The following is a 20,000-nucleotide window of genomic DNA, read 5'->3' on the forward strand; positions in this document are numbered from 1 at the left end:
TAATGTCATTATCACGCTTCCCGCCGCACACCACCCGGGCTGCAGGCAGTTGGCATGGCAACCGTGGAGTACAGCCATTTCCTGGACGGATTGGAAGGAAAGGAGGAGTGCAAAAGAGAATGCAAGTGCGAGTAAAAGATGTTGAGATGCTGAAAGTAAAAAAGAGCAGGACAGAATGAGTGCAGAAAGAGAAAAGAAATGAAGAAATAAAAAAAGGAAAAAAGAGAGAGGTGGAAAATGGAGTGAGAGACGGAATGGGAGAAGAGAAAGAGACAGCAGGAATGACATAGGAAGAGACTGTTTTAAAGAGTAATGCAATGATAGGAAGGGGAGGAGGAACGAAAGAAGATGGGGAGAGAGAGAAAGAAAGAAAGAAAGAACGAAAGAAAGAAAGAAAATGAGAGGGTGATTTATCGAAAGAGACACAGAGAAAAAGATAGAGAAAGTAATAGAAATAGAATATACTAGAATATAGAACAAGTAGAGATTGAAGTGAGAGTAGAGACGTACTGAATAAAGTTTTCTTGTATAAAGAGAGATTAGAAAGGAAAAGAGAGATTGACAGAACAAGGGATAACGGTAACAAAAAGAGAGATGAAAACGAGTGATCGGAATAAACAAAGAAGAAGAAATCGAAGAGGAGACACTGAAAGTGTGAAAGAGAGAGAGAGAGAGAGAGAGAGAGAGAGAGGTGTCAAAAGAAAGAGAAAAGATGGTCAGATGGATCTACTAGGGACTACAGACTGGATGTCGTATAAGAATATAGTGGTTTCCATGACAACACTGTCAATCCATTTCCCAAAACATATAAATGTGGACACACACGTATACACACGTGACCACACACAGGTCGCCCCCCGTGGCAGCTCAGCATCTGTGCCGCCCACACACGACCCCTTGATGCTCTGATGATGGCAGAGAGTACACACACACACACACACACACACAGTCAGTCTACCACTTTCACTCTGCCAAATCACAGCCATTAATCAAGAGATCAGACATTGTCATCTGCGCTTCATTCAAGGCATGTGTCCCGTGAACCCCTCCTACACACACACACACACACACACACACACACACACACACACACACACACACACACAAAGTGCACTATTCCCTCAGGAGGCTCTTGTTTTCAGATAGAGAAAAAGCCCTGATGTGCCGTCTCGCCTCTTTACCCCTGATATGATAACACAGGCAAGCTTTTAAATAACAAAGGAAGAAGGGAACAATAGATAAAGGCCGTGTCTGTCCGCTTGACTTACGCCGGCTAAACACGGCCTCATTAACACTGGAGATCAATCAGGCTGCGTTTTACCGGCCGACGGGAAGCACAATATATTCACCCATGACATCTTTATGAGAGAATTGAAAATCAAACACAAGTGCACGGTGTAAATATTACAGTAAGGACGCCGAACTCGGGACGCGCTTCACTAATGGAGGCCAGATTTGCAGATCAATGTGACTTAAGGTGCAAGAGTATAAAACAGAAGATATATGAGAATATAATAAATCTGAGATATGATGCTTATATATGGCTTGAGCACTGACTGTAGCAATAAATGGAAAAAAAATAAAACTAATAAGCATGTCTGGAAGGATGAGAAAGGCTGGATGTCGATGGTTATTTATGGCTAAATGGAGTACAACAACGGTACAGCTATCTTTATGATCGGGTGAGTGCTTAGTGTAGTACCTCGCATGGAAAGTGTGTGTGAGTGTGTGTGTGCGTGTGTGTGTGTGTGTACGTGTGTGTGTGTCTGATCTGGGTTAGTAGACATCAGATAGCCATTAAAGAGATCCATTTTGGCACGCCTCCCACATCACTCTGGGAATACACTACTACGATGACATCATCCTACGATGATGTAATTCCTGACAAACGAGGCCGGCGAGCACCGTCGCCCTGGCAACCACCAGCTGCCGTGGGGGTGCATCCGGCATCATTACGTCACCGCGGCAACCGGGTGCCATCCAGGGACAGCCTGCTATTACCCGCAAGGCTTTCCAGGAATGACTGCTGGGAATTAAATTGACATCAGATACATCATCGACGCAGCGCTGAAAATAAATGTTAGGTATCAGTGCTTCACTACTAGATTTTATTTGCGAGGCTTTATCATTTCTAGGACGTGAAAAATAATCGAACGAACACTATTTCAGCATTAGGTCTGGCCCGCTCTTGTTCGGCAGGTTTATAAACGTGGGCTTTGACCGATCACATGACCGTATGTGATCTCTGAGGCGTAGCATGAGAGCTATCAGGGGCTCATCATTAGTGCAGCGGCGATACATGACACAATAAACACACATGCAACGAAAGAAAAATAGGAGCGGATACACACATGATGGCTCGAAGTATCTAAAGCTTCACAAGGTCCATTAATAACGAGCAGAAAAGTAAATTCCACTAACAGATCAATACGTTATAAGAAGACTATGACATAGTAATAAGAAATACATGAGAAACAAATGATGAGGTAAACAAAGGAATACATTAAGCTAAGGACAGCTAGAGGGAAAAAAAAAAGCTAGGGAGCAAATGAGGTAAACACAAAAGACATCAAGAAGCTGCACGTGAAACACACATACTGTACAGTACAAACCATTGCACCATAATACAATACTGTCGTCGATATAGAAGCCCGATTTCAGCATTTTATTTAACATTGTTTTAATCATACTGCTGAAAATAAAAACAAAATGACTATTAAATGATTTGTTATATAACCGGATCTCTGTAGCCCCGCCCACACCTAGCACTTAGATGGGATCATTTCCAATTTGTAAGAATCTGGAAATCGGTTATTGCAGTTTATAACATACCGTGCTATAACCACCTAATGGACTGGTGAGCATTTTCAGTAGATTTGTGCATAAACATGCAGACAAATCCACCTTAACCGGTCACAAATTGAGCCTGAAGACCATCGAAACTATATATGGAATTGGATCATGGATTTCTGATCATGGTCAGATGACCAATCAAACTTTTGTAGTAGGTTGGAACAATAAGAGAGGTGAATTATTGGTGCTCTGGTAATTATTGGTACTTTAAGACTTGGGCCTAGATGCAAGATGATACAGAGAGGATGAGGAGGAGCTTCTTCCTGCAGGGTTCAGCAAATAGGACGCAAGTCCAAAAAAAAAAGTCTGGGCTTTTGCATTACATGCACATTTTTGCACTTTACCCTTATATAAGATTTAGGGCATTGGTAGCTCAAGTGGTTAAAGCTCTGGGTTGTTGACTGGAAAATCAGGGTCCAAGCTGCCACTGTTGGGCCCCTCGAGCAAGGCCCTTAACCCTCTCTGCTCCAGGGGGGCTGTATCATGGCTGACCCTGTACTCTGACCCCAACCTCCAAAGTATAAAGAAAGTATTTCACTGTGCTGTAATGTAGATGTGATATATTTAGACTTCTATTCTATATCCATATGCATCCTTCCATTCATCCCACATCACTGTACCATATACAGCTTTAATCACCGTATAACCAGTGTATCAAGATACTACATCTATATTTTGTATATTTATGCTCCTATTGCAATTTGCCATCGTAGCTTCCCTATATGCCATATATGTTCCATTTCATTTAATTGTAATTTAACGAAATCGGTGTTAATTGGGTCTATTTTTCATCAAGGACATCAATTGTCCTTATCAAAGACAATTATAATCTGTACATCTACATCCAAAAGAATATGCAGGAGCTTGGATTAAAATCCTTCTGAAATACCGTAAATGTACCCGAGATGTATCTAAAACAGATGTACAACCAAATGACATAAACCATCTTAGCCAGATGTGATAGAAGTGTGAATACATCCGTCTCTCCGAGCCACATTACGCATCCGAAACATTAACGTCTCACGATATTACATCAAAACGCGTTCGGTCCATGACTTCTGAAGTAGGAGCGCTGAACATTTGCAAGATTTATGATGCAGCAAACATCTTTTGCATAAAAGAGCTGAAAATCAGGAACATTGCTAAAAGACAAATGAATATTAAGAGCTCATTTGCATATTCGCACATGATACAGTAAACAGAATTCCGTTTCCCATCTGGTGATGCGTTTAAATACAAGTCTATATCCATGTGATTAAATTTTTATCAAGATACAGTCCAGATACGCAAATAATTGTCGAGATGTGGTGAAGCTACTGTATATACGTACGCTCGATCGTTGAATCCACACAAACTAGATCGTAGACTGACATCATCCAGTATATAACATTTTGCCCTGGGTACAAAAAGTTCCTTTAATATGAGGCAAAAGAAGAGAAACAGGGGTTGAAATATTCTGAGAACTGAAAAATGGCTAAGCGCTCCTTGGAAACTTTTGCGTCCAAATTTTGCTAGCTATAAGCAAACGTGCCATGATTCAATGTATACCAGATATGGTATAGTAATACTCACTTACTATGTTTGGCACAAAAGATGTTGCACTGTATATAAAAACTGCCTGAGGTGACTTACATTTGGGGGGAAAAAAAAGTGAAACTGGAGTTTGAAGTATTCTGGCAAATAAAAGGGGGCCAAACACTTCTTCTATTAGGTTAATCCCATTGAACCAAAGCACACTTGGTGTCCAAATTTTGCTAATTACAGTATGGGCCTGCATACAATTTTGCACTGGCCACTAAAATGCCTTGACTGAATGAATATTTGGGGCAAAGGAAAGGAAACTGTGCTGACCTTAAATTAAAAGGGGCAAGCAAAATGTGCTAAGTTCTTTGGACTCATTGCACTGACTATATATGGGGCAAAATATGTTGCACCGGACACCATAACCGACTTACATTTGGGGCAAATAAAAATGAAACTGGAGCTGAACTATTCTGGTAAATGAAAGGGGGCCAAGCACCTCTTGTATTCGGTTAATCCCTTTAACCCTTCTGCAGACCTCGGGTCAATCTGACCCGGCTGAAAAGTTTAATGTGTCATAACTTGGGTTTCCTTCCAGATATTTGTCTGAAATCTTCCAGGATTGTTCCAAATTATGAACTTTGCAAGTAAAATTAATTTTGTCTATTTTCGTTGAACTTATGTGTTCATAAAATCAACACTTTCCTCCTTAAGTCATCCAGGGCCAACTTGACCCGGCCACATTTAGTGGGGCAATAGGTCACACTTTTGCCCTTTTCAGCGCAATGAACAGGCATACAGACACAAAAATGCACACATAAAATGACCACTAACACACACACTCACACTCCACACACACACACAAATAGGGCATTGCATTTCATTAGGCCTCCAGAAAAAAAAAGCTACATATTTGTAAATATTTCGCACTTTTGATATGCCTTTGCCTAGCAGAGGGCAAAATATGATCTACCGAAATGAGGCTACACACACACACACACACACACACACACACACACACACACACACACACACACACACACACACACACACACACGGCATTGCATTCTGATTTATAAGCATATAAGTCAATTTGGCCTGGAAAAAACAGGTTTTATTATTTGCTGACATTAAAAATGGTCAAAATGGTTTCAAAACAATCCCCTGGCTTTGAAATATACCAGCCTGTAATAGTGCATTAACTTTTTTGCCTCTATAGTGAAAATAATTCAAAATTTCTGTTTTTTTTTACTAGAAAATGAGGCATTTTTGCATATTAAGGAGGTTTATTATACCAAATATTACAAAAATAATTTGCAAAATATATGTTAATATGTTGGAAACAAGTTAGACTAAAAAGGTGAAAAAAGGCTATCATATATACTTTATTTTACATAAGCAGTCAAAACAGACAAGGTCAACTTGACTCGGCGCTCCTAATATGCATAGGAATGCAGTTGAGGTCTGCAGAAGGGTTAAACCAAAGCACTTTAGGTGTTTTAAGTTCCAGTTAGCAACCAACGTTGCATTAGATACCAAAAATGCTACGTCTCACTTACTGTATCTGGTACAATAGAAGGAAAATTGTGTCAGAAATCTTCAGTCACACCATCCCCGAGGTGATGCTCCTTACATGAAAGAATATTTTGTTGTTCAAAAATTGCTGACTATGAGCAAGAATATCATCCTGTACTGGACAAAATTGCCCAGGCTGACTGAACCCACTTGGGGCCAAGAAGGAAAATTAGACCTGAACAATTCCTTTAAAAACCACCATACGAGGCCAAATACACTTAAGCTAAAAGACAGGCCTTGAATCAAACTGTTTAATAAGAAGACAAGTATAAAAAAAAAAAGAGAGAACAGCGAAAGCATCAGACAAGACAAAATGTCAGAACCTCAGACAGAATAAACACTGACTCAAATTCTTTCAGATTGTTCCATTAGCATTTTAAAAGCCGCACTCTTCTCTCCCTACGGGCATGAATGAAGCCGCTTATTTATGACAAATCCTAATATAATAAAAGGTACTAAGTGTGTAACAGCCTCAACACTCAAAGCTTTAAAGGATGTTGAAAGAAACATCCAGCGTGTCAATGCCAGATGCCAAACAGCACAACCGTCTGGCAGGAAATGAATCATCGACTGGTCTAAAATTCCCATCAGCAACCTTGTTCTTGTAGATCCTACAGAACTCCTGGCTTACTGCTGTTCACCTCCAGCACACCTGCCTCCGGTTCTTCAGGATTACAGCTGGAACTGATCTGTAGGAACACGGTTCGTGATCACGTACACAACTCCACTGAAGATTAATTCATGTATGAAATTTATAAAATGCGAGTTTTACATCTTAGGTATTATATATTCATATATTACTCCTGTAGTTCTTTGCTTTTTTTAAAAAAATAATAATAATTAGATTAATTAATTGAATAATTAGTTCACCGAGCAATTTCATTTATTTATTTATTTATTTGTTTGTTTGTTTTTATTTATTATTACTTTTCTTTTTGTTCTCTCACACACCTTTTCATTCACATTATGATTAAATGTAAAATTATAACTAAATATAACAAACAAATATTGGTTTTGTGTTTCTTTCTGTTTTTTCCTTCTCATTTTCTCATGTGAAATATTAGGGATGGATAATATGGGCTTCACTCATTATTATTATGTTGGCTTTGTAGAAGCCAACATTCTGTTTTCCTATTTAAGCTTAGACAAAAATTTATCAAGAGTAACTGCACCGGATATTCGGATATGTTATAGATCCTGATCTGAAGTTTGTTGCTATAACTTTTCTAAGCGATCCGAGTACCGGTACTTCCGGTACCGGGTCTCAAAGTGGCCTTTTTTCCCCATAGACTCCCATTATAAATTTGGAGGTTTATAACTCGGCAAGCTTTCGAACTATCTACACCAAACTCGGCCAGCTCCTTTAGGGTGATACTCTGAACAAACTTTTACATTGGTGTACCGACTGGCCTTCCGGTTGTGCCGCAGCCCCGCCCCCAATATATGCAAAATCAAAAAACTTTTTACAACATGGACATGTGACATATCAAAACACTCAGAACAATGAGGGGAACTTCCTCACGGGTATTCTGATGACGTCACATGCTCGTCTCCACTTGCCTCCAAATGTTTTGGCACCCTAGCGCTCCACTAGATTTCACAAGTTGTATGTCCACTTGCCTCCAAAAGTAACACTGACCCTTATGTCCACTCGCCTCCAAAAAGCACCGGCCTTTGCTAATACTTGCCTCGTCAAAGCCAACATCAAAGTTTGTTGCGACGAACTTTACAAATCTAGTTATTATTATTATTATTATTATTATTATTATTATTATTATTGTTTACTTGCTTGTTTCCATGTTCATTTTTATTCTTCTTTGCTTGATTGTTCACTTTCTTTCATTTTTATATTTGGAATATTAAGAATTACAGTGGAAACAATTTTCTGCCTCAATTCTCTGGTTGTTTGTTTGGTGATGAGTTTTTTCTTGTTTCTTTCTTCGCTTATTTGTCTGCTTGTTGGTTTTCCTGGCTTCTGTCTTTGCTTCCTATCTCACTTCCTATCTTCCTTCCTATATAACCTTATTGTTCATCCCTTTATTCCTTCCCTATTTCCATCCTTTCTATTTTCTTCCTTGATCTTTACTTTCCTTCCCCTCCAATCCTCCTTCCTTTCAATCCAGATTTTCCTTCATTCATATCTTCTGTCCTTCCTTCCTACCCACCTATCTTCTTATCTTCATTCCTTCACTTCTTCCTATTTTCCTTCCCTCCTACCCACCTATCTTCTTATCTACCTTCCTCCCTTCCCTCAATTTCCATGTCACATCCTTCCATCCTTCCTCCCTTCCCTCAGTCCTCCTTTCCTTCTTTCCCTCAACCATTGCTTCCTTCCTCCCTTCCTTCCTTCTTCCCTTCCCTCCTACCCACCTATCTTCTTATCTACCTTGCTCCCTTCATTCCTTCCCAACTTCCTCCCTTCCTTCCTTCCCTCAATTTCCATCTCACATCCTTCCATCCTTCCTCCCTTCCCTCAGTCCTCCTTTCCCTCAATCATTGCTTCCTTCCTCCCTTCCTTCCTTCCTTCTTCCCTTCCTTCTCTCCCTTAATCCTTTCTTCCTTCCTTCCTTTCTTCCCTCCCTTTCTTTCCTTCCTTCCCTTAATCCCCCCTTAATTTCTTCCTTTTTTCTCGTTTTGTGCAGTTTACCGCCGTAAGCTTTCGAAGCAGCGGTACAGTACAGATAATTAACACCTGCTCGAGTCGACGTCACGAGGCCTCGCTGATCCGATCGTGCTTTCAATAAGTTCTGAGAAATTCGGATCAACCAACACGAACATTAACGCACAGTATAGAAGGTTTGGGTAAATACTTCATGGAGCATCTGCTTTTCTCACACTACCTGCTAGAGGTCACCACAACCATGTCGGATTCCACACCCTTGTTTATGCACTTCCTGTCTGCAGAAAAGGATTTCCTTACTGACGGAGGGAGTTAAGCACAAGAGACAATGTTCTTTCTCAGCGGACATATTTCCCCTCAACTCACAGTGTTGTAAAACAATTTTGTGGTGTTTATGTGGAATGTCTGGGTCTAAAGTAATACACTAAGTGAAACGAAGCTCCCACAGGGCTGGAAATGAGACAACAAAATTGCTTTCAGAAGCTTTAATATATTTCTAACGTGCCGACAGAATATTCTCCAAAGTTTCTGCTGTTATTTCTATTGTTTGCTGCGACGAGATAAAGACCATACGTACAAAGTAATCTCGTTGCCTGGGACTATTTTACTGCTTTGCAAACAACTGAGAGAAATTATTACCTAGAATTGTACTGCATGCATAATTTCTAGATCACTGGATCAATCCTATCCTGAACTGTAGTCATTACATCAAAGTCAGTTGTATTAGAATTCTCGATTATTTTTAGTGCAGTATTTCAGAATCTATGCAGATCTACACCCTAAAATTGTAAGAAAACACTGCACTAAACAGCAAGTACAATTACTATTTTAAACTATTTCTTGTTGCCCTATTTTATCCTTCGTGATTGCTTTTTTTAGGAGCTCAGACCGGGTGGTGGGCGGAGCTTATTTCAGAGCCAGAAAAGTCTGATTATAGTTAAGAGAAATTAGACAGAAAAGAGAAGATAAACCACACACTTCTCGTAACATCTTTATAGATGAATCCCTCTGCTGTGACTTGCAGTATATCTCTGTGTGTGTGTGTGTGTGTGTGTGTGTGTGTGTGTGTGTGTGTGTGTGTGTGTGTGCGCGCATGTTTGCATGTGCACTACAAATCTTTTAAAACAGGCCTTTTTTTCTGTCTCCCAAAGCTGCACCAGCACCAATTACAGGGACATGGTCTAAAAATAGAGCCGGCTCTTCACAAGAACACCTGACAAGTCTCTCTCTCTCTCTCTCTCTCTCTCTCTCTCTCTCTCTCTCTCTCTCTCACACACACACACACACACACACACAAAGTATCAACACAGCCGCTGGATCTGCAGAGCCGATACTCCCATTTTTTTATACAGTAATTACATTCAGTGAGGAGTGAAGAAGATGGTGTAGGCATTCAGCAGTCAATATGAGCTTAAGCACACACACACACACACACACACACACACACACACACACGCTTCACTGCTAGGCTTGTATCTACAGATCTAGATCTTTATCAGACTCCATCATCAAAATGATCGTAAACAGTTCGGTCGCTGGTTATAATTTGCTAATGATGCGTTCAGCGTGTGCGATTAGATCAGACGTAAAAAGATAGCCAGCAGCGAGTGTGCAGAGGATTGGGGTGTGTGTGTGTGTGTGTGTGTGCATGCTAGGCTAATGCTGCATCAGCTTCACTGGAGCTTTAGGGCAGGTCACACAGATTAAAAGGTGCTTAACACACACCACACACAACTACAAAATATCAAGATGGGTAAATCTAAATATATAAGGTGTAAATATTCTGTAGGACAGCAGGTACAGGACACACACACCTAATTAATGACACGTTCACAACCCGAGTTGTTATGAATGCACAAATTACCTTGAGAATATCATTACCAGACAGTCATATAGAGCACAGCAGGCAAGAACAGGTGCACTCGCTTTCTTTCTTTCTTTCTCTCTCTCTCACACATCACAGACACACACACTCTTACAGAGAAACAGGGAATAAGTACAATACCTGAGCTTTAACGCATTCCTGAGGAGGAGCCAGAACGAGATGAGAGCGGAGGAGAGAAGCAGAGAAGACGACTGTTATAAGCAGGAGAGAGCGTTATTCAGCACACACACACACACACACACACACACAGATGCTGGAAGGCACTTTGCAAGTCATAGTACGGTATGAGGCGAGGGACACACTCCTCTGAAAGGCTTGGTTACCTCTGTCAGACATGGGTGTATTGGGACAACAGAGGGCGGCTCAGGACACACACACACAAACGCACACACACACAGCCATGAAACATAAAGCACATAGGAAAAAAAACCTAAGGCTGAGCCAAACCTAAATTATAAACAGGCATGGTTGTTTTCAGTAGCATGAAGCTGTAGTAAATTACCCAGTAATCCTGGCTCTAAATGGTGCCACTATGCTGTTCGCTACGGATACTGAACAATCAACACTGATTAGCTTGGAGATTGGCGGAGAGAACGTAATGGCGCTGATTTTCATCCCAACACAAGGCACTAAGTGTGAGCTGGCTAGTACATTCCACACAAAACACAACTCTCCTCTCCAAACGATGTGTTCAGCTCACATCCGTCACAACGTAATACCACGATTTCACCCGTTCGGCTGATCTTTCCTATGCCGCACTACAGTATACTGGGATCACTATAAGATTTGCATTTTATGTCCACCTTATGTTTCTGAATGTCATCTTGCTCCACACGTTAAACGCAAACGATGGGTCCAAGCACCGCTTCTGGTGATTAAAGGATCAAGTTAGAATCAAAGCAATAATCATTGAGCGTCTCTTCGGAGATGTAGCAGAAGTTCTGGTCAAAAGGTCATTAGGTATTAAGCTAGCATTGGGTAATTTAATTAAACGTATTTTAATAAAACCCCACCCTGACATCTGGTGCATGAACATATTTTATACGCAAACTATGAACTAGGGCGGAAACTGCTTTATTTCCCAGTAGCACAAACTGTCTTTATGTTTTCAGGTTTATAAAATTTATATAGTAATAGTAATATGCAGTCTGCCAGAGGACCGTACAGGATAGTGTATTATAGCTATGCATATCGTTCCAGGTCAGAAGCACCAAAATGTTAAATGCACTAAAAGAGTACCGCTTTCTTCGCGTAATTTTGAACAATAGTAAACGAACTCCTTTACATTGTGCCTTAATGGAGTAACACTGGTGCATCGTATAGATTTAGAATAAAACCGGTCCTCTGTGGGTCATAGGGATGGATAGCTACCAGCTACTATAGCACAGGCCCAGGTGCTCAAACTAGTACAACATATATGGCAAAGGAATATATTTGTCCAATTAAGTGGTACCTAAATTGCTTAAGATTCTAGTAGTGTGCCAAAATTTCAAACCCCAGGAGAGACAGGGTTCCAAAGAAGGGGCAGTGGTGGCTCAAGTGGTGAAGGCTCTGGGTTGCTGAGCAGAGGACCGGAGTTTAAGCCCTAGCACTGCAGAACTAGCACTGTTGGGCCCCTGAACAAGGCCCTTAACCTTCTCTGCTCCACAAACACTGTAATCCTGACAGACCCTGCGCTCTGTCCCCAACCTCCAAAGTGATGAAGAAAGAATTTCACTGTTCTGTCTGTCTGTCAGTCTGTCTGTGTGTGTGTGTGTGTGTGTGTGTGTGTGTGTGTGTGTGTGTGTGTGTGTGTGTGTATATATATGTATATATATATATATATATATATATATATATATATATATATATATATATATATATACACACACATATATATATAGAATATTAAGACCTTTGCTCAAGGGTTGCGCATATATATATATATATATATATATATATATATATATATATATATGCGCAACCCTTGAGCAAAGGTCTTAATATTCTACCTCTTTTGTATTCTGCTTTGGATAAAAGCATCTACCAACTGTTTAAAGCATTAAACGTAACGATTCCAGAAGGTTTGAAGCAATAATCCGCTGGTAAAGTGGTACTTTTGTTTTAGTGCCAGAAAAGAGACGTCAAATTTAGCCTGAACTCCTGTACAATGACCAAAAAGTCCTAAAGCAGAACAATTCTAGATGACTACAAGCTTATGATGCAGTTTTAGCATTTACTGTGAAGACGTTTCTCAATGACGTCTTGGAGCTTCTATTAAAATTTTTTTTTTAAAAACCTCAAACTCCAAAAGACAAACACAAAACTCTTGTCAAAACGCCACCCAGTCATTTATAGTCACTTCACATCGAGGGCTGTGGAAGAAGCATGTGATCTTTGTTTGGGAACATACCATTACGCTGCCATTTGCTTCCCACAGATCTTTCAAAAAAGGGAGCAAGCAGTTTGGGTCAAAACGTGTTGGAGTCGTGAGAAAGTTGGCCTCCTTGTTTCTGAGGATAGGCCAGAGCTAGGACGTGAAGCGTTTTCCTGTGTATGGGAGCAAAGCCCTCTCAGATAAGTGAGGGAATGTTGGTGCTTTTCCTTTGGGAACGGTAGAAATTCTGAAGGAACGATTCAGGGGGTGGGGGAAAAATAAAGGAATGTGCCTAAAGCAGTTCTCATTTCAGATATGCATACCACAACTGCAGGAAACCGCTAAAAAAACATGACCTGTAAGCAAAACATGCACATTAAAGGTAAGCTTAGCCGGCACTTTTCTCCAGCATCAGTGTGGTCCAGTAGTCCAAGCTTCTTAGTGCTCCAATGGAAACAATGGAAGAAAACTGAAATAAATTATCTGTATTCATTGATATTTAATGGAGTTTTTGCTTCCACATGAGAAGGAACCCTCTTAGATGAAACTTTTGTTGGACATTGATCATGCAAGCGAATTACTTTAAGAAGGTTACCAAATTAGACCATTGGAAAGATTCCTATGTGGTTCTTTGGATAAACACTTCTAGATTTCAGAGAAATTTCTACTTGGAGCTCATGATCGAAGAACCTTCATGTTAAGGTTCATGTTGGACCAGTATTCCTTTTCAAGTATTTTTTTCTAGTGCTGAAGAAAATTGAACAACATTTCGTAGCTTGCTTAATCGCACTTAAAGCCACTTATCCGTTTTAGCGACTGAAATGGTTTCCACAAGCTACACAAATATTTCTGTTTGCTAGCTTCCTATTCAATCAGATTTGTAAACAAAATACTCTAACACACATGCTAAAACTTTCCAGAAAATGTCACCTGGTAAAAAGAATTGTAGATTTGTCTATAATATTTACATAAAACATAAGGAATTTCTAAGGGGAGCTGTTTTCCAAATGGGAACGCTGAATGTCGTCTACGTAGTGAGTCGCCTCCTGCCCGGACCGCAGTGATGTTCTTGCGTTACCTGTTAGCTTTGAAAAGATTTCCTACCAGATTTATTCAAATATCCGTACCTCACTAAATCCCAAATGATGGTTGTGAAGAGGATGTGTTCTGGGGCTTTGCTACCTACAGAGGATTAATCAACATGGAAGGCTTCTAACTGCAATCCCTATCTATATTCCCTGCACCAAGCTGAAGCTTAGTGATGTGCACACATCGCCACACGAATTAGCACACGCACACACACACAAACACACACAACGCATCACACTTGAACAAGCCACACAAAACACAGTGGGGATTGAGAGGAGAAACTGCTGCCACAGACGCTCTTTAGCCAGCACAACATGGACCTACTGAGAATACACAGACATAACAACAGCAAGGAGTCCTTCAGACAGTGATTAAAAAAGCTAGCATGTCACACAGGTAAAAGGTCAACAAACTGAAAAGAAACAACTTAATGTTCCACAAAATACAACTACTATGGTTAGCACTTGGGTTTGAAATAAAATAAACAAAAAGGAAAACAGAAACAATGAGCTACAAATACACAAATACAAAATAAATGCTAAGTATGCTAACGGTAACTCCGGTTTGCTAGCATGTTTAGATGAACACAAAGAAGTACACAGGATATGTAAGAAATTAACACTGAAATGTAAGAAAAAGAACAGAAGGAAGATGGAGGGGGGAAAAAAGACCTAACAGAAAAAAGATGAAGGTGTGAGGTGAAGCAAAAAGGAGAAGACAAAGAAACAAAGAACAAAAGCTTAGCCTGAGACTAGCATAAACCTAGAGACTGAATAAGAAGTTTAATTGTCGTGTAAAAACATTTGTTCATGTGAAGGTTGTAAATTTTCCTCTTTTTTCTGTCAGATTTTTCTGTCTTTCTGATTAATATGTTAAAGTTCCTCACATGAATGGATAAAACTATTTCACTTTAGACACTTAAGATGTTTCTTAATGTTTCTAGAACTGTAATAAACTTAATAGCTTACAACATTATGTTAAATTAACTGTAGATATAGTAATGGAAAAAAAATACGGATGACTTTGAGCTAGCTCGCTATTACAGAGCTGGCTATGCTAGCTTTTTCAGGGGGCTTTTTCCCCCTCAAAATCCAGCAAACAGGTGGTGTCAAATTGATCCTGAAATCATTCTAATTCCTCAAAGAGCCATTTCATTCCCAAACGTACACAGCCAACCTGTGCTTGCCAAAAAAATGTGTTTGGTTTTTTGAGGGATGACTAACGCTGCAAATCTGTTATCTCAGTCAAGTAACTGACTAAATGTCATTGGATAACAATGAAAAAGCACTATATCGTATAAAAGTTGTTTTTTTCTGCATATTTCTTTCAGACTTCCGGTCTTTTGGGTTTTATTTCAAAATTTCTTCACAGAAACCAGCCATCAGAATGCTAATAAATGGATAGCAACACGTTAGAGACGTTAAAGGCACCAAGGAAACGTTTGTATTCCTAAATTTTGAAATGAAATTAAGATTATCTGAACCATAAATAATAATCAATTTTACAACTACGATAGGACCATAACCTAGCATGCTACATAGCTAGCAATACTAGCTACTTTTTAAAACGTGTTCACTACACATTTTTATTTTTTATTTATTTTAACCGAGAAAATCTAATACCTTAGAAAACAGATAATATTAAACTGATCCTGAAATCATTTGGTGGCATTTGAAGGACCATTTTATCCTGTAACGTGCACAACTGGTCTGAGCTTCCCAACAAAATCTGGACCTAATTTGTAAATTTTTTTGTTTTGTTTGTTTGAAATGCCATAATCATGGTGAATCTCTGATCTCAGGTAAAATGATCCCCTTTGAGTTGTCGCTTCAGCACTTTTTGCTAAATAGCGATTAGCAAAAAAAAAAAAAGAGGAGGAAGAAAAGAATAATTTTATAATGATGTACTGGAAGCAGAGAGCTGTATGTTTAGAAGAAGAGGTATGCAAGTACTGTATGAAAATGTTTAGGTATAGCTAATATACAGATAAAAATAAGTATAGGACAGATGGAAGTTAGTGATATCTGTAGATCAATGTAAAAGGTGATAACACACATCACTATGTCCAGAAGCCAAAGCAACAAAAAGAGAGAGCACACACACACACACACACACATAGCAAGTGTACAAAGTTGTGTAGTACTCACCGTGTGGTACCCGCGGCTTATGGGCGGCTTGCCAGCTTGGTACGGCTCCACCGTGTCGATGATGGTCTGCCTTTCACCCTTCTGGTTGATTTTGCGGAATCTCCTCCGAGACTGGCGATGTGAAGCCTGGCGCTGAAAATACTCCTCATTCTCATCCATATAGTCCACCTGCCAGAGGAACAGAGAGACGAGTGATTCTCTCGCTCTCTCCCTCTCCGTCTTCCCCCCTCCCTTCCCCATCTCTTGCACTGCGTAAAAATAGCAATGGGTGTGTGAGCCTGTCTGTAAGAGTGTGAGTGTGTATATGTGTGTGTGCGCTAAGACTCAAAAGTCTACGTCAAATATAGAGGAGGAAAACACAGAAGGTGCTTTCTATCCTTCTTGAAGAGCAGGAAGAGAGGACAAGGTCAAAGGTCAGGGTTTTCAGTAGGCTATGGCTCTTTTCCATTACATTATGTTGCTCTATGTATTTATAATACTAGAACATCTGCATCACATGTGGAATAAATGCACAACAATTTGCCATAAACCTGTTTTTACATGCAGTTCGGAAGCATCAAGAGGATGATCTGAGATTTCGATGCAGGAAGCGAGAGCCAGAGTGACCTTATACCACTCTGAAGGAAATGAGATTAAATACATTTGTAATGTCTCCATCTCTCACTCTCTCTCTCTCTTTCCCTCTCTCTCTCTCTCCTCTTCATCTGTACTTTCACTGCAGCCTCCCATTTCACACTCCCTCCACCGATGGGATTACACATCAAATCTCTTTCTACCTTACCAACTGCTGCTATGGCAACGCCGCCGAGCGCCGAGCAGTGGGAATATATTGAGCGAGAGTGAATGCACTGTCCATATCCTGCATGGGATCATAATTACAGAACCACAACAGCCAATAATAAAACAGCAGGAACTCCTTCAGTGCCGAACGCAGACAGAGGGAACGATGCGCCGGCTTTGAGATTAACCCAATCTGGAGGTAGCCGTGTGCACGTGCCTGGACCTGAGCTGAATGAATAAAGCTGATAAAAGTGTGCTTGACTGCGCTGTATCGGTGAAATTGCTCAGTAACAATATTGGGTTCTTGCTGATGAGGAGCATCTGTTGCTGCAACTTTCTAATACGAATGCACAAAGCCTCTCACTTTAAAAAAATAAAGAAATAAATTCACCTAATTTAGATAGCAGTCAGACACTTGGGGTTTATAATATATGTATAAGTAAAAAAAAAAAAAAAAATGACAAGAATACATTTCTATTTATATTTAGAACATGGATTTAACATTTACATATAACATTTATATTCTTTTTTTATTTAATAATATAATTATTATTCATTTATTATATAATATGTATTTTAGATTTAACATTTATATTTAAATCGAATGTAACAGTTAGGTTTAAACTGATTATTTAAAATTAAATAAACTAATAGTTATCTACTATTTTGGCTAAAATTTTAATATTTGTAAAATTGTAATAGACAATAGCATAAAACCTCCTAATGTGTATCCTGGAAAACTTTGTGTGTAGACCGACCGACCGACAGACCGACCGAAAGACAGACCGACAGAAAGAAAGAAAGAAAGAAAATATAATACAATAAATTTAAATAATAAATAAACAAAGATCCTTTTTTCCCCTTTTTTCCCCTTCTGGTGTAAACTAGAAAAAAATACCAGGTCTGTTATCCAGTATGATGCAACAAAAATGACGAGAGGTTTTTACCTTCATGTGCACATGAATGAGAAGTAAGATATGAAGCTTGCAAGAACACAACAAGGCTCCTGGAATTTAATTCATTCTTATTCTTCATTCAAATCTCATTAATTTTTTTTTTTTAGTTTGGAAGTGTTCTAAGTGTATTACATTGTTCAGAATAAATTCTACCTTTAGATAAATTAATATAAGGTTATATTAGATAACACGCTATGCTGACGTCTGGATATAGACGAACAGCCAAGTAAAAGTCGTGGCCTTGTATTTATAAGGATTTTCAGAGTGTTTGAGTCCCTTTTCTCTACACATTATGTAAACAATCTATGGTAATGTGCCAACTGTCACCATGAGTAGGATCATCAGAGATTAGTTTATTGTGCTTCCTTCTTTTTTCCCCTCAGCCAAGGAAGGGATTGTAAAAAATGAAGATAAACCAGGCTGAATGTAGAATTCTGCAATTCAAAGATCATTAGTTTTTTTTCGTTTGTTTGTTTCTTAAATGGGGTGACTTCTCTAACACACACACACACACACACACACACACACACACACACACACACACACACACACAAACACACACACACACACACACACACAAACAAACACACACACAAACACACACACAAACACACACACACAAACACACAAACACACACACAGAACTCTTATTCAATGAGCTTTCATGAAATAACATTAGTTCATTGTTTTCAAAGCTGGTAGCTAAATTATTAGTCTAACTATATTGGTTGAAGTAGCGATAAAGAACATCAAATAACACAAATAGCAATAATCCTAAAAATAATAAACAATCACATAAAAAAACACTCGCAGACATTCATCATGTGTTCATGATGTGCAGAATACTGTATGTGTTCTCAAGTTCTTACCACGATCATTTCGGACGGCTCCAAAACGATGCACTCACACCCGCGACGTAAACTTCCAGCAGAACGCTTCCCGAAACTGTATTAAAAAAAGTGACATACAGATTAGAACCAGTGAATAGAACACATGGAGAATAAACACACACACACAAACACACACATGAGTAGCACATTACAGTGTTCCTGGTCTTCCCTGTAAGATTCCACTAAGCCCAAGCCTGGAAAAGTCTCCCAGCCGACATCCCGGATGATGAATGGAGTACAGTGCCGCACACTGGGGCGTATAAGACACACTATAGAAAACGCCACAGTGGAAATACGGAGGGAAACCCGCAAATACAGGGCGTGGTAAACATACACACAAACACTAACACACTCACGCAGTGTAATACCTCGTCTGTAGAGCTAATTGTAACACAGCGTAGAAGGTACGGATTCGTGCCTTAAAATCAACCCGAAAAATATTAAAATACGCTCGCTGTACTCGATGTTAGCGTTGCTATAGTGACGGTTCATTACCATACAGTAAATGGAGAGAAATTAAATATGTATATATGGCTGTTTATTTGATGAAGTTTATCAAACTCTTAAGGAGGAAGAAGTCTCCAGTGTTAAGGACAAAGGGTTGCGTTTCTCTGTGACGTGACAAGCTGTGATTTATTTATTTATTATTTTTTTCGTCTTAGGTCATGTGATGAATAAAATCAGATCATGATTAATTATTTTAGAGGTTTTTTCCCTACACCAGCATGTTCCAAAGTGTTTTATTCCTTAAACACTGGTACCAGTTACATATAAGACTCTCAGGCTGAATAATAATCTGTGTTGAGTCTCTATTTTAACTGCTAGTAAAAGTTTTGTTTTCTGTCTTTGTTCTTGTTCGGCTCTTTGGTTAAAGCATCAACATCAAATGCTGCCCTGGCATTTTTCTTTTACAGGGAAAAAAGCTGACCAAGAGTACAAAAGTCCAGACCTCACACACACACACACACACACACACACACACACACACACACACAGGGAGGTAAAGTGCTAACTCAACCACAATGCTAACTCAACTGAATTCTATACTGATCTGTCCATCTTTAGCTCTACTCATTGAGGCTTTATAAAGAGGACGATAAGCACAGATCATGTTCTCATCAACACAACAATCTGGATATAAACTCAAAATATACTGGATATTTATCAAAATGTTAAGTGGTGAGCCTTTAAAAAAAAAGCCAAAGTGTGTGTAATAGTGTGATCTTTTAGAAATTGCATGATTTTTTTTTTTCCTCCAAATGAATTTATTTATATCGATTTAAGCAAATGTAGTAAAAATGATTACTTTTATGTGCTCATCAAACTGT

General features: G+C 39.3%; 1 protein-coding gene across 8 annotated transcripts in view; it reads right to left on the reverse strand.

The window, feature by feature from the left end:
* The window catches only part of rapgef2b (Rap guanine nucleotide exchange factor 2b), a 110,827-nt gene that overhangs the window by 36,109 nt on the left and 54,718 nt on the right, over positions 1-20,000 (reverse strand). For 6 of the 8 annotated variants that reach the window (XM_060885299.1, XM_060885301.1, XM_060885303.1 and 3 more), the window contains 3 exons: positions 18,652-18,727; positions 16,047-16,214; positions 10,575-10,592 (listed from right to left, as the gene is read on the reverse strand). In XM_060885299.1, the coding sequence (XP_060741282.1) occupies positions 10,575-10,592; positions 16,047-16,214; positions 18,652-18,727 (262 nt within the window). The remainder of the gene's footprint in view (positions 1-10,574; positions 10,593-16,046; positions 16,215-18,651; positions 18,728-20,000) is intronic. The other 2 variants (XM_060885302.1, XM_060885300.1) reach the window with 1 other exon arrangement.

The sequence above is a fragment of the Tachysurus vachellii genome, chromosome 13 (assembly GCF_030014155.1).
Source record: "Tachysurus vachellii isolate PV-2020 chromosome 13, HZAU_Pvac_v1, whole genome shotgun sequence".
NCBI lineage: Eukaryota > Metazoa > Chordata > Actinopteri > Siluriformes > Bagridae > Tachysurus > Tachysurus vachellii.